Here is a 13928-nt window from a genome sequence, read left to right as displayed (position 1 = left end):
CAAAAAAGAAATATATTTTGATACTTTTGGTTCTAAGATTTGCATAATGAACAACTATTAGCAAAGAAATTACTCATTGATTTAAAATCTAGGTGTGCTTATTTACGTGTGTACGTGTGTGTGTGTGTGTGTGTGGGTGTTGCTGTGCTTAGCTTGTTTTGTGTTTATTTACGTGTTGTTAATATGGCAAGATTAATACATGAAACTATTTTCACTTACTGCACCGACAGCGAGTGCCCCTAATGAAGGTTTAGTCTAACTAAATCTAGGCGCGAATTGCACATTGGATTATTCATAAATTAAGTTAAATATATAAGTATTAAATTAATTAACACAGATATTCGTTTTGTTTGTTATGTGGTTCGTGTGTTTGAGAGCAGTGTTAAAGCGTGGTTATATACAGATTAACAAGTGATGGGTATTCACTCTAAAGTTTGTAAAATATTTGAAAATGCTTTCATTTAGTGAGTACCATTCAGAGGAGGCACGACTTCCTGTTCCTAAACTTGAGGCTGTTCGGTTAGTTTTGGTGCTTTGTGGGGGAAGGGGGCAGTTTGCGGATTGGTATTGATTAACTGCTATGACAAGGATACTTGTAACGTTTTTACTCATTCACCAGCTGCGATGGGCCGGGATCGTCGTAGGGCGCTCCATTCGCACCCACATACTGATTGTTATTACGATGCACGAAGCCGCGTCCGGGCGATGCATTGTAGTAGACGACACGGCGTATGCCGAACGGATCCACATAGCCAAAGCTGCCCGCCTGCTTGCCATCGACCTGGGCTTCCTCGTGATACTGCTTGGGCAGCACGTAGCGGAATCCGTTGCGTGTTACGCTGACACCATCATAGTCCGTGGCATCCAGATTGTTGCTGTGCAGCGGACGCAGTCGGCGTCGGTACGCCCGATTCGGCAATGGGGGCAACAAAGCCGAATCCAATGCGTTCACATCCAAAGGCAAATTAGATGTGTACAAGCCATATGGATTGTGTGGGGCTGTGGCTGTGGGCGCGTAATGATAGCCGGCATCAGCAACGGAAGGCGGCGCAGCGAAAGGTGCGGGTGTTGAATAAACAAATTGATCCTGCTGCGCAATGGGCGCAGGAGTCGTGGACACGATGCCAATGGCCGTTGGGCGTGGACGAGCTCTTCTGTGCTGAGAGCTCAGAGGTGGCAACATGGACAGCTCTGGCACAAGCAGAGGTGGACGCGGCGTCGTTGAGCCAATCACAGCAGCGAAGCGACCCGGTGCAAAGCCATGATCAGCTTCCTCGTCGTACACGTTGATTGCATTAATGTCATCGAGCGGCTCTGCGTTGGGCTGAATGTGCACGTTTCCGCCCAACAATTGATCGCGAGCTCTCGGCAGCTCATCCGGATAGTGGTCGAATCCTAGTTGCGTTTGTGGCTGTATCTTGGCTGCCTGCTCGGGCGGCAGATAGTTAAGTTTACCCACTCCTGAGTCCAGATTTGCCGTGGCCAAGTTCGGTGGGCTATACAATGGTGCTGGGGTCGTGGTGGTTGTGCTAGTGCTGCTGTAGCCATAGCCATGTTTCCGATAGCCACCAGCTACGCTATTACCACCCACATTGCCATCAACCAGAACGCCAGATTGAGCTGGCGCTGTTTTCGTGGACTTGATTGCCTCCTGTAAATGGCCAATAAATAGGAGCTGCTCTTTGTGGGTTTTCTGTACCGTTAAATAGTTACCTCAATGCCCCTGTTCTGACCCACAAAGATAGTCTTGGATTTAAGTATACGATATCCTTCCTTATCGGCTATGTAATCCTTCTGCCGTAAAAAGCCAGCGGCATCAATCCAGGCTTCGGTGCCTGCAAAATAAAGTAACACAAATTTGAGGATTTGGATTCTTAAGTGTGAAGAACTTTCTTAGATATGCGTAGCTTAATACCTTGATGGATTCTTTTCTATAATTTTTAATTCAGTTCGGCATGAAAGTGTTCTCCATGAGCGAACTAAATTAAGTTTAAGTGCATGTTTCCTCTGAAGAGAAATTTACTGAGCAAGTGTTGATTTAACTAATCACCAACTAGTCGTTAATAAGTGTTTCTTAGTTTGGACTTACCGATGACTGTGCCGTCCTGCAGCCGTTTCTCCTTGCGGAACTGTCCGTTGTCGGTCTGAAAGCGGAAGTATCTCTCAGGTCCCTCATCCGTTTGAATGTGGTACTGACTTTGACTCGCATCGCCCCACGAGGCTGCTGCCAACGCTACCAATGCCAGCTGCAATGAAAATTGTCGACAAGGGGTCAGTAACATGGCACTTGCTACTTGCCACTTGCCACTTGCCACTTGCTCTTGTAGTTTGACTAATGGCATATGGCAATAGCCGCATATCCGCTGGTAATGGCAGCTAGAAATGCATGTGGATCTGGCCAAACGTGGCCAGCAATAACTGTTAGATAAATGCCGACAGGTAGCTGTTGGCGATACTTAAGTTGGCCGAAAACGTGCAGTCATCGCTGCACTTCAATTTCAGAGTCAAGGTGACATGATGAGATGCAACCGCAACGGTTGCACAACCCAATGCAACGCAGCAACAAGTTGCGAACGGAAATGTGGCTTGTGAAAGTGTTTCTTTTGCAATTGCCGAACGGCAACCGAGTCGAACCGGTTAGAGCACACACGTTGCGTATACGCCATGCGGCACAGAAATTATAATGCTTGTAATTCAGGGACAAGGTTGTCGTTCTGTTGCCTTTTGGCGCGATTGGCTCATTGAGATTCGTTTGCCAATTATTCTAATGCTGCCACCCGCACGTAAACAGCTTAACGCTTCAATTATCTAAGCATGCAGTCATAAACTACTCACAACTGCCACTCGATGGGGGCAGCGACCGGGTGCGTCGTCACGGCGGCTATGTAGGCGTCTGCCACTGCGGATTGTGGTTTGTGCGCTTCAATTAAGCTAATGTTTTCGTAGCTGACATTTTTATTATAATTTTGTGCTTGTTACCCGATTCGTGCTCGCATTCGTCTGTATTTATTTATTTATTGTGCTTTAATTAATTATTGTTTAAAAATGTAATTTTTTAAGGTGTCGCCTTATGACAGGCTTCGTTTCGTATTTACTTGTATTGTGGGTTGTAAATATGAATAATAAATCTCTACACAAAGTTGAGTTCAAATTACTTGGGTATTTTTGGAATTATCGAACTGAACTCGAGTTGAACTGAGTTTGAAATTTGTTTCGTATTCTTAAACTAATTTTCGGGCTTTGCTTATTATTGCTTTGGCTTTGTAGTTTTTTGCTAACATTCGATTGCCTTTTGGGAGATATCTGACATAATTTATAAATATTTGTAATTCATTTCTTTGAATTAGCGTTTTGATCAATTGAATTTGTGAATCACAGCTCATGCCTTATAAATACACATGCAGCCATTAATCATGCACATAATGCAGAAGAAATTACATCAGCATGCCCCACGGTGAGTGAGTGATACAAAATATATACACATATGAACATGCCGAAATACTTAGCCACTTTCTAAAGATCGCAAATAAAAGTCCCCATTCCCATTCAATTACAATCAATTTAAATATTTGCGCATAAGCGTCATAGTCAATCAACAGCGATTTACACAGCTAGAAATTTATTTGATTTGCTAACGCAACGTAATAAATTGTGCAAAAATTATTATGGCCATTTCCGTTATGGGGCTAAAACGGCAGACGGACGGCTGAGTCGTTGTGGCTGTGGCTATGGTAACAACGAGAGTAAAAGTGCCAACAGCCACAAACCACTTCAGCTGCGAGAGCAAAGATCTGGAAGAAATTTTAGTCCAAATTGGCAGCGCAGTTACTCAACCGGTTGGCGTTGGTGTTTGCTCCAGCCACAGTCTGGCAACATGTGTTTATGTTGTGATTGTTGTTGTTAGTGGCGGTGATGTTGCCGGCTGCTTGCCGCATGTTGCTGGCGCTGGTTACGTGAGAATCACAAGAGTCAAGCGACTCCTTTTGGGCGCGAGCGCGCCTTAAAAAAGAAAAACAAAAGCAAAAAAATCAAAAGTGGAAAATCACGTTTTTCTTGGCGCGAGATTTAAGTGCCGCTTTTTGTTTACGTTATTGTTATTGCTGCTGGTCGAAATGGTAACAAAGCCCGCTAACTGTTGCGCAACAATTTTTTTATATTTTTTTTTGGCATAATTTACGCAGCTCAAGCATCAGCCAACAACAAAAACCATTCGCCCCGTTAGCTGCCTGGCCCCAAAAATTCTACAATTCGGGCAAGCTGCAATTTGTGAGTGTCTCAGAGACCAAATAGCCAAGCAACTATCTCTTTATATCTGAGTGCCCTCGGCCCTCGGGTGTTGCCTTGCCCCAAACTGACCTTCAGTGCTGTATTTTTTTAATTAAAAATCACTTCAATTATACTTATGCGAGCGCTCTAAATTTATGAAACTAAAAATAAAAAAGCAAATAAAACTATGATAAATGATCGGAGAATTTATAGCGCAGCTTGCGATTTTGAGTATGCCATACATTCTACTAGCAAACATTTTTCAATCTATTAATGATCGAAGCACACCTATAGCGATGACGGCGAGCCTTTCATGTTGGCCTTTCCCTACATCTGCATGTGTAGAGAAAGACCTATATCTCATATATATACTTATGTATACACGTAGACAACCCACACTGTCTGCTGGAGTTGACTGATAAACATATGTATAATCATGTTAATCACAATATGTTGCCGCTTCCGTCTTGGAATATGCCAAAACACTGGAATCAGCGCTAAGCAAATGGGTAAGTGTAGCGCATGCAAAATAAAAATAAATGACTTAAGACACAAACCTGTAACATAGCATGCAAAACTACAGTTGCTATATTTGTTGTTGTTGTTGTTGTTGTTGTTTTATTTTGTGGCTTTTGTGGGTTTGTAGGCGTGTGGGAATCAGTTGGTTTGCTTGCTGGTTAGTCACACACTGATTAAGGCAACCATATGTTTAGCTAAAAACTTGTGAGATTTTCTCTCAATTACAACGGCTTTCGCCGGCATTTGAGCAGTGGCAAACATATCGGCGAGCCAATGAAGCAAATAATAATTTTTAATTGCTCAAATTCCACAAAACAATGCGCCGGACAACATGAAATTCTATATTAACATGTGGCGATTAATGAAACATTTCAGTGGACACAATCGATTCCGAGAATGTGCGCCACAGACACAATAAAACGGAACGACTCAGCGAGGGACTCTGCTTGCCTATTGAATTACACATTTCGACGAGACACCCACACCAAACACAGCAGAGGGTCTCTGAGTATGTGAGCTTATGAGCAGCTACTGACAGGCCGCCGTCAAATTTCGAGCATTGGCCAAATTACTGTGGGAGCAGCAGCAACAGCAACAGCAACAACAACAGCAGTACCAAAAAATAAAAAAAAAACAGCCGCTATAAATTTGTATTAAGTTTCGTTAGTTGATTGACTTTTCGTAACTGCAAAAATTGATTGCCTTTTTTGGTCAACGTTTTTGGTGCTGCCATTTCCTGTTTCTCGAGGCAGCAACAATTGAGCGTTGCGATACAAATTGCTAGAATTTCAATTGAAAATATGATTTGGCAACTTAAATAGAATAAATGCTAACAATGTGTGTTGGTGTTTGATTTGTTGGGACATGTTTTCAAAGCAAGCGACTCCAACCACGCGCTTCTGAGCCAGCGTCCGCCCGTCTTGTTAGTAGTGTTCAAAACTGACCTGCATCGCAGTAGCTGCTGCATTGAAACCCCTTTCGGGGTAACCCAGTTTTCGACATTTGCATTTGGCAGCTGTTGCTACTCGGCTACACATTTGCTAATTTCTATAAATAAAATCACATCCGACGCACTCAGCGGCAGCAGGCAAATGGTTTGACTGCACTCAAATACTCTATACAAAAAGCTTGGCTTTCAATGCTCAGCGAGCGGATTTATTTGCAAAGGTCTTAGCATCTTTTAAGAAGTGTTTACCTTTCAGCTTTGCATGAAAACTTATTGAATAATATTACAAAATCGTTTGACTGTGAAGCACAAGACAAACTGTTTTTCCAAGAGTCAGAGTCAGAGTCGCTACTAGTTTGCTTTGAAATCTTGATTTAAGTATCACAAAGTGCTCAATGCACAATCTCTTGTAAGGGCATGCCAAATTCGTCATGCCATATGCGACTATTTTCTTTCGGAGTAGTTTTTGTTGTCGCTTGTTACTGCGCGACTGCCATAGATCATTTAACAAATTGCGAACAAAACTGCATTCAGACAGTTTGACTAGCATTTGTCGCTGTCGCTGGCGCTGGCGCTGGCGGCATTGCATCATTTTTGAGCCATTTTTGTGGAACTTGCCAAATGCGTAATACCTGTGGCATGCATGAGGTGTGAAATGGCGCTTACGTGTAATACTCGGTAAATATTATGAGTGAAATGTGATTGTTCCACTCTGAATGCGATCGCTAACATCCCACAACACCCACAATGCAGGCTCGATGCGCGTGTCAGTCACGCAATTGTCTGTTTAAACAACAGAATAGAATATGGCACTTTTTGTACAATAATTATGCAATTGGCATGCAAACATGCCAGTCGGCTGTTAAACAATTGTACATGCATCATAAATAATAAGCCATAAAAAATATTATGACTTTTATGCGTTTTCGTCACGGCGACAAGGTCAGCTACGTTGCTCATAAGAATCAATTGGGCAGCTCACGTAGGCGGTTAAGTTTTTCACGCGCTTCCGAAGCTTTTCACTTTTTTGTTTTCGTATGCTTAATGGATTTGCTTTTTAGATTATGAATATCGTTGAGTAGCCGTTTAATGGAATTGCATAATGCGGATAGAATTGTAGGTGGCGCGCCCAAAATCTTTCGAGCCGTGAAATGTTATGTAATCTTTGGGCGCCCACCATAAAGTCAGCTGCTTGTAGTCTGCTGTCAGCTGCGAGCTGCATGAAGGCCGTTTGTAATTAGGCAGCCAGCTATGAAGCCGATGCTTAGCAAGCGCCCAAAAGGCATAAAAATTGCTCAGCGCCGCACTGATTCATCAGAAATGATTATAAGCAATTTGAAGGCCAAGAAAATGTGGCATTGGCTGAGTGGACATCAAAGGAAAGCCGACTAGACAATATATTGCCATAAAGCACATACGACGTTCACCAAATATGTTGCAGAAGCTGTCAGCAGTGACACTTGCACGCACCAATAGCTTACCTACGCCTGGGTTTGACAAGTTCGTGTCCTAAGTTTTTCGTTTAATGCGTGCCGATTCTTTTAAGTTGCAACGCATCAGCGCTTTAATGCCTTGACGCTGTGGGCTGGCAACTCGAAAATTTGCATTTTGCAAAGTTTCCGCATTTAAGGCGCTGCACTTGGCTGCTCCAATTTGCGAGTGTTCCAAGTGGGTTACAGTCCAAGTCCAAGCATTTTGTGGCCAAAAAAAACTAAACGCGCTCGTGACATTCGGCCCCACAAGAGAGTGAAAGTTGCACGAAGGAAGACAACAACAACGGCAACAATATATTGTATTAAATTCAGCTCAGCTTCGACATGGCCCAATGCAACTTGGCATAGCTACGGTTGGCGTTGTTGTAGTTATAGTTGTTGTTGCTATTGTTGCTTTTGGCCATGTTCGATGTGCGATCGTGTTTTAATTTCGTGTTGTATAAAGCTTTTTTCATTGTCAGCGGCGTGCGGGCATGCAACTTGCATTGTTTGCCCAGGTTGGATGCTTCTTTTGGTGCCTGGCTAAAATGCTAAAACGTATTTCATAATTGCTGTGGGTTACTTAGTGGCGTCAATGTACATTGTAAGCTATGCAATGGTGTTTTATTTCTCTCCTCGCTTATTTAGGTTTTTGCTTTTGCCCACAAAACACACAAAAAATCAAAAAGAAGCAGCCAAATTAATCAAAGTAATTGGCCAGCTCAGGGCGGGGCGGCTGTGGCGGGGGCGTGGGCCGCTTTTGCCACTCGGTGTATGAGCTGCGTGTAAATGAACTTCATATGCATGCACGTATGAGTATCTCACAGATAAGACCATGTGGGAAAAGCATTTTGGCAGCGCTTACAAGCTGCTGTTGCTGTTGCTGTTGCTTTGGGCTGGGCGCCGAGCCGTGAACTGTGTCAGCAATGCTGCATTTTATGCAAAACGCCGCGGCGTCAAATACCAAAGCCACTGATTAAAACGCCAAACTATTTGCCAGCCAAATGCAATGTGTGATAATGCAGGTATTTGGTTGTTTTTTTATTTGACTTTCCAAAGGGCCAACGACAGCGTGACTTTGGCATAGTTTTAATGGCTGTTCAGTTTGATCATTTCCATTGTGCTTGTCAAGCACCACAAAGAGACTCATTTGTGGATGCGTGGGCTACACCTTGGATATAACTCTCTGATAAACCAAGCCAGCAAGAGCTAACCCGCTATCTGGCGACACTGTGCTGCTGTGTGGGCACAGGGACACAGCATCGCGTGGTTGTCTTGTTTGCACTCTAACAACTTCCAGTTGGGGCTGTCAGTTGTTCTCGCTGAAATATTTGAGACAGAAGTGTGACAAGGCGTGAGTCGTAGATACAGGCATAGTAATGGAAAATTATGCCAACAGAAAATGTAAAAATCTGAAGTCTAAGTACAAAGTGCAGCTATGTCTTTTTGTTCCCAAGATACAATAATGATAATAAGTCGAAACAACAAACATGACAGACTTCCTTTAAATATAAATCTCTGAATATTTGACATATGTGCACGAGAGTAAATTCCTAAAATACTTAATGTGGATTTTATATTTTTAGATGTCGAAAGTACAAAAATATTTAAGATTTGATTAAAGATTAAATTTAAAAGTTAAATTAATAAAAAAATAAATTAAAAATTAATTTATATTTTAAATTAATGATTAAAGATATTTCTATTTTTCTACAAAGTCTATAAAATAAATAATAAATAATTAATAATTCCACGATGAAGAGAGTATTGAATAGTCTAATCCAATCAGTTTAAGGCATTTTCACTTGCTTCATATGTTCAAAGCATTTTACACCTACTCAAGTGCTAAATGAGAACAAAATGTTGTTTTCATGTGAACAGGTAAATTATCCATTTAGTGCTTTTTACACTCTAAATAACTGAGGCGGGTATAATTCTTGAGTGGAAAAGTATGTAACAGAGGTATTTCTATACATATATATATTATTGTGGTATAGACTTCTCTCTGTTATATATATACTTTAATTATACTTTTCAGCTTCATATTTTTATTGCTCGATACATTAAACCGATACCAATCGACTGTAAAAGTGGACTTTAGAGACACTGCATTGGGCTAGCCGGAGGCAGCTCGGACCACATGATAATGATGTTGACATATATATACGTATGAAATACTGAAGTTAATGATGATGAGGCTATTAATACGGTAATAATGTTAAAGATTTATATGATGTTAATGATAATGATAACAATGATCATATTTAGGATGATAATAATATTATTATTGATTTGATAATGAAGTTGATGATTAGAACAATGTTAACAATGAAATGATAATAATGATATGATAACAATGCAGGAATAATGATAATAATATTGATGATGATGATGTTGATGATAATATTAATGTTAATAATGGTGATGCTAATGAAAGTATCTATGATATTAATTATCATCATCGAATAATTATCATTTCGAATGAAAATAATTATGATATTGCTGCCGATGCTGACAATGATCACAATGTCATAATGACAATAGGGTTAATGATCGGGTTCAGAGTAACTCACATTCGGAAACTTCAACTTAAGAACGCTTAAGTACTTTTCTTTCTATTTATTAAACAGTAATTAATTATTCACTGAGAGTGTTTTATCAAATTTATGTTTTATTTTATATCATTTTTTTATTCGCGTTTTCATCACACATTGAATGATCTCAAACAATTCAGGTAGCACAAAAACAGTTTCAGTGCTCCACAAATTACCCAAAAATGTCGACTCCAAGCGCGTCATCTTCCCACATTACTCAGGCGGACACGGCTTGACCCGTAATTCATGCATTTGAACGTGGCCATAAACATTTGGCAGCAGCTGTGGCTAATTTGTTTGAAGCACCATTAAAATTTGGCAAATTGGCTACAAATATTGTGCAGCTCACTGAGTTAAGTGAGAAATTCCATTTATAACTCAGGCGTGTGAACCAACTAATTAGAATTCAATTTTTATTTTTTGTTCTGATTTTGGCATTTCCCAAAAATTTCTTTGAGTCTTTTACATTAGCCGCACTTTAGGCAATTGGGTCAGTCAATAAAGTAAGAAATTGCAGCATCATTGTTGAAGAAACAAAAATAAATAAATAATGTTGCTGTTACTTTGGTGGGCTTTTTTGACTATTCACGAAATGCGATTTTAATCAAGGTTCATTATGGGGCGTTCACAAATTTATGGGTAAATAATTTATGCGTAAAATGCAAAACAAAACGCCAAGCAAAATTTCATTGATTTCAGTGCCCCGAGCTGCCTTGGCGGCATGTTACATTTGAAATGATATTTAATAATATGTAATTGTGAAATGCCGAAATGAGAAATGAGCGAATTAAATATAGTCTGGCATCCATAAGCTCAGTGTTGAGAGAGTTTACATAATTGCTGGACCGAAACGGCAAATCTATTCAATTTATTGCTGTCACTCAACCTGATAGCTTCACTATCTGCCGGCTACTGTCCCCATCTCTCCCTCTCTCTTTGTCTCTGTGTCTGTGTCTGCCTCTGTCAAGGTCAGACAAGTAATCCGCATAAACAAATGCTACAGTTGTTAATTAATTCAGTTGCGCTAATTTTGCTGCCCTATTTTAAACATATATATAAATATATATATAAACTACTTTTTTACTTTGCTTTGCTTTGCTTTGGCTCTTACAGCTGCTCATTTGCATTTTTAATGCTTGTCTTGGACCAGTCTTGGACTTGTCTTACCAATTTGCGCAATTGCTGCTGTAATTTGTTTGATTTGTTGCCATTCAAGGGAAAGGTTTGGCCTGCCCACGTGCTGCTCTCTGCCCACCACACTTTGACACATCTTTGAGCATATGCAATACATTCATCATGGCACAACGTATTCAACGCATCAGCACGTACTCATCAGCAGCATCATCATTATCGCCATTGTATTTTCGTTATCGTTTAGGCTAGACGATGCCAGTGACCTTTGCCATGCTACTTTTCATATTGTTATTTCATTTTTCCACTCTCTATCGGCTCTGTGCTGTGCACATTACACGTTAACTCAGCGCCGAGATCGATATCGGGGGAAGCCCGAAGCAGCTGCTGTCTCATCGTAAGAAAATCGTACTACACGATTTTTGTTGAAATTTTCATGGTTTTTATTTTTATTTTTTTTTTTTTGAAGATTGATTGAAGTCCGATGCCCACTGCTAACTGTTAAGAAATAACGTTTTTGCCTATTCACTGAATTCTTTTGATATTCAAATTTAACTAGTCAGCTCTAATATGGGTCAAAAACTACAGGTTTGTCTATGGCGAAAAAAAATATATATGTTAATCGTTTGTTTTGTTTTGTTTTTATTTTCTTTTGTACTTTAGCATGCTTGCCGTATGATTAGTACGTATAGTATGCATAAATTATTCAATAGCCTTTTATTAACATAAGCTATACGACAGAAGCTAGTGAAGGAAAAGCAAGTAGCAGCTAAGTATAAAATTGCAATATATTGGAATATATATTTTACACAGCTTTCAAATATATTCTACATTCATTGATGACTTGGCATTGATTTAACTAGATTTAATACTTGTTTTATGTTAAGGCAGCAATTAATTCCTTTTTACATGTGCACCTAGTCAACGAGTTTGTTGCCTAAGTCTTTTGGCGAACAGCTTAAGGCATAGTACTTAAAGTCATAATTGGCAACACACAATTTGATCTTAATTTTTTGTAATTGCTTAATTAGGCAAACACAAAGACAACAGCAACGAGAACAGAAACTCGTTTATGTTAGCAATTCAACAATTTCTGAATTTCACAATTATCGAGATAAAAATAAATGAATAAATAAATTAACGTAAGTGCAACGTTTCTCTTAAATCTTGTCTCTAAGTGCGGCTGAAAACAAACGACTTTGCAATTTTTGCTTAGTTGAAACGCTGATAGATTTAGTGCCACAGCTCAAATAGAAAACAAAATTGTGGGAACCATTTAGAAGTGTCATAAAATTAGCATTTAAAGTGCCTGAAACTGCCGTTGAATCGAGAAGAAAAACAGAACGAGAATCGAAAATTACTAAGCTTCATAGAGAATTTTTTCATCAATATTGATGTGAAAATACTTGAAAAGACCGTATGGCTTCAGTAGGCTGTGAAAGTTCACAATTCAAGCCGATGAAAATCCTTAGGCATTACTTTCATAACCTTTGAAACGGACACATCTGAAGCTGCCATCGACACGAAAACAAAATAAATAAAAAGTGTATTGGATTTTCAAATTGTTTATAGTATTAGCGGTAAGCAGTCTCTGGCTTCGTTTGATTGTATTTGGATATTCATTTTACCTTAGGACAGCAGGTTAATCATGTCGGAAGAGTTTACCACCAAGTCCTCGTTTAAGGACATGGCGAACACAACTATTACCGAGATACAAAATGCATTGCCCATTTGCCGTAAACCCCGACCGGATGTCAACTCGTTGACAGTGCGTCAGTATTTGGATCAGACCGTTGCACCAATTTTGCTGCACGGCTTGCAGGCTCTGGCTCGTGATAGACCTACAGATCCTGTTAGCTATTTGGCTACGTATTTGTTGAAGAACAAGAACCGCTGCGACGAGCTCAATGCGGAAGCTGTGTGAATTCGTTTTAGTCTTTAACCCGAACACGCATTAGGTTTAAATGTTTTGTTTGCTGACAATCGCTGCTATTCGCTGAATTTCATTAAGGATATTTCGTTACACACATTTTAGAGCTTTCCTGACCATAAAAAACAAGGGCCTCTTACTTACCACTAACAGCTGCATACTTTGCTGAAACATGATTTAATGTTACTTCTTGTTGCACAATAGTTATAAATGTAAACACGCACACTTCAAGTTGACTTTGAAATTGAAATTAAAATTTGTCGCTGGGATTTGCGCGGTTGCTGCCCCACAAGAATTTGTTTTTGTCGAACTTTTCATTTACTTTGAACAAATTGGCAGTGCGTATACACGATATTTGGCAACTGTTGCTACTGCTACTGCTGCTGATGTTGCTGCAGCCAGCGACATCACGCCCGAGCGCGTTGAAGTCGAACGGAAAATTGCGCCAAAAGATGCGCCGTTAATAGACAAATCTTTTTTTTTTGCTTTAGTGAATTTAATTAGTTCCGTCGACTGCTGATGCCCCGCCTGCACTTCCGATGTTCGTGAATGATGACTGGTAATTAATATTGCTCAACCGATATCTGCGCCGTCTCGCACGTCCGTTTGCTCAGCTGGCTCGACTGCCACTAAAATCGCAGCGCTTTTAGTTGACGGTTTAAAAAACTTCAAATTCAAAACGCCAAACGGTTCGGCGCTTCGTATCGCAGCTCGGCTCGTATCGGCTCGACGGCGGCGGCTCGACTGCCACGAAGCATAGCCTCTTGGCTATGGGAAAGGGGCAACTAGCCGACTAGAGGTTGACTCTGGGCTGAGGCGTCACGCTGAAAGCCGTTGCTTGTCATGGCTGTTAGAAGTAATCTACTTTATGAGCACTCTTGGGCACTTTCAGACACCATAAGCCGATATCATTCTGACCACCCGCAACTGTCACGCGCCAAATCGATTGTGTCTAGGCTTACAATATATATATATATATATATATATATCTATACTATATATAGATTATATTAGGCACTGATGTTATTAAAGTTAATTCCAAATGCTTGCCGCATTTTTAAGTTCAAAAT

General features: G+C 40.3%; 2 protein-coding genes across 4 annotated transcripts; one reads left to right on the top strand and one right to left on the bottom strand.

Annotated features, from left to right (window-relative positions):
• Window positions 1–114: 114 nt before the first annotated feature.
• On the bottom strand, window positions 115–3935 carry LOC111597567. The gene is made up of 5 exons (XM_030225952.1): window positions 3835–3935; window positions 2836–2920; window positions 2090–2246; window positions 1714–1835; window positions 115–1651 (listed from the first exon to the last, which is right to left on the bottom strand). Exons 1-5 carry the CDS (start codon window positions 3933–3935, stop codon window positions 605–607), a joined length of 1512 nt encoding a protein of 503 aa, XP_030081812.1. The 3' UTR covers window positions 115–604.
• An 8462-nt stretch (window positions 3936–12397) lies between these two features.
• On the top strand, window positions 12398–13153 carry LOC111597531 (protein dpy-30 homolog). 3 transcript variants are annotated; one of them, XM_023312308.2, is made up of 2 exons: window positions 12398–12508; window positions 12570–13153. In XM_023312308.2, exon 2 carries the CDS (start codon window positions 12577–12579, stop codon window positions 12850–12852), a length of 276 nt encoding a protein of 91 aa, XP_023168076.1. In that variant the 5' UTR covers window positions 12398–12508; window positions 12570–12576; the 3' UTR covers window positions 12853–13153. The 3 variants fall into 3 exon arrangements, with proteins under 3 accessions (XP_023168076.1, XP_023168078.1, XP_023168077.1); XM_023312310.2 differs by having other exon boundaries at window positions 12567–13153; XM_023312309.2 differs by having other exon boundaries at window positions 12562–13153.
• Window positions 13154–13928: the final 775 nt, after the last annotated feature.

Source organism: Drosophila hydei, unplaced genomic scaffold (assembly GCF_003285905.1).
Source record: "Drosophila hydei strain 15085-1641.00,03,60 unplaced genomic scaffold, DhydRS2 tig00000001-arrow-pilon, whole genome shotgun sequence".
NCBI classification, from domain to species: domain Eukaryota; kingdom Metazoa; phylum Arthropoda; class Insecta; order Diptera; family Drosophilidae; genus Drosophila; species Drosophila hydei.
This window is presented reverse-complemented; position numbering and strand designations above follow the sequence as displayed.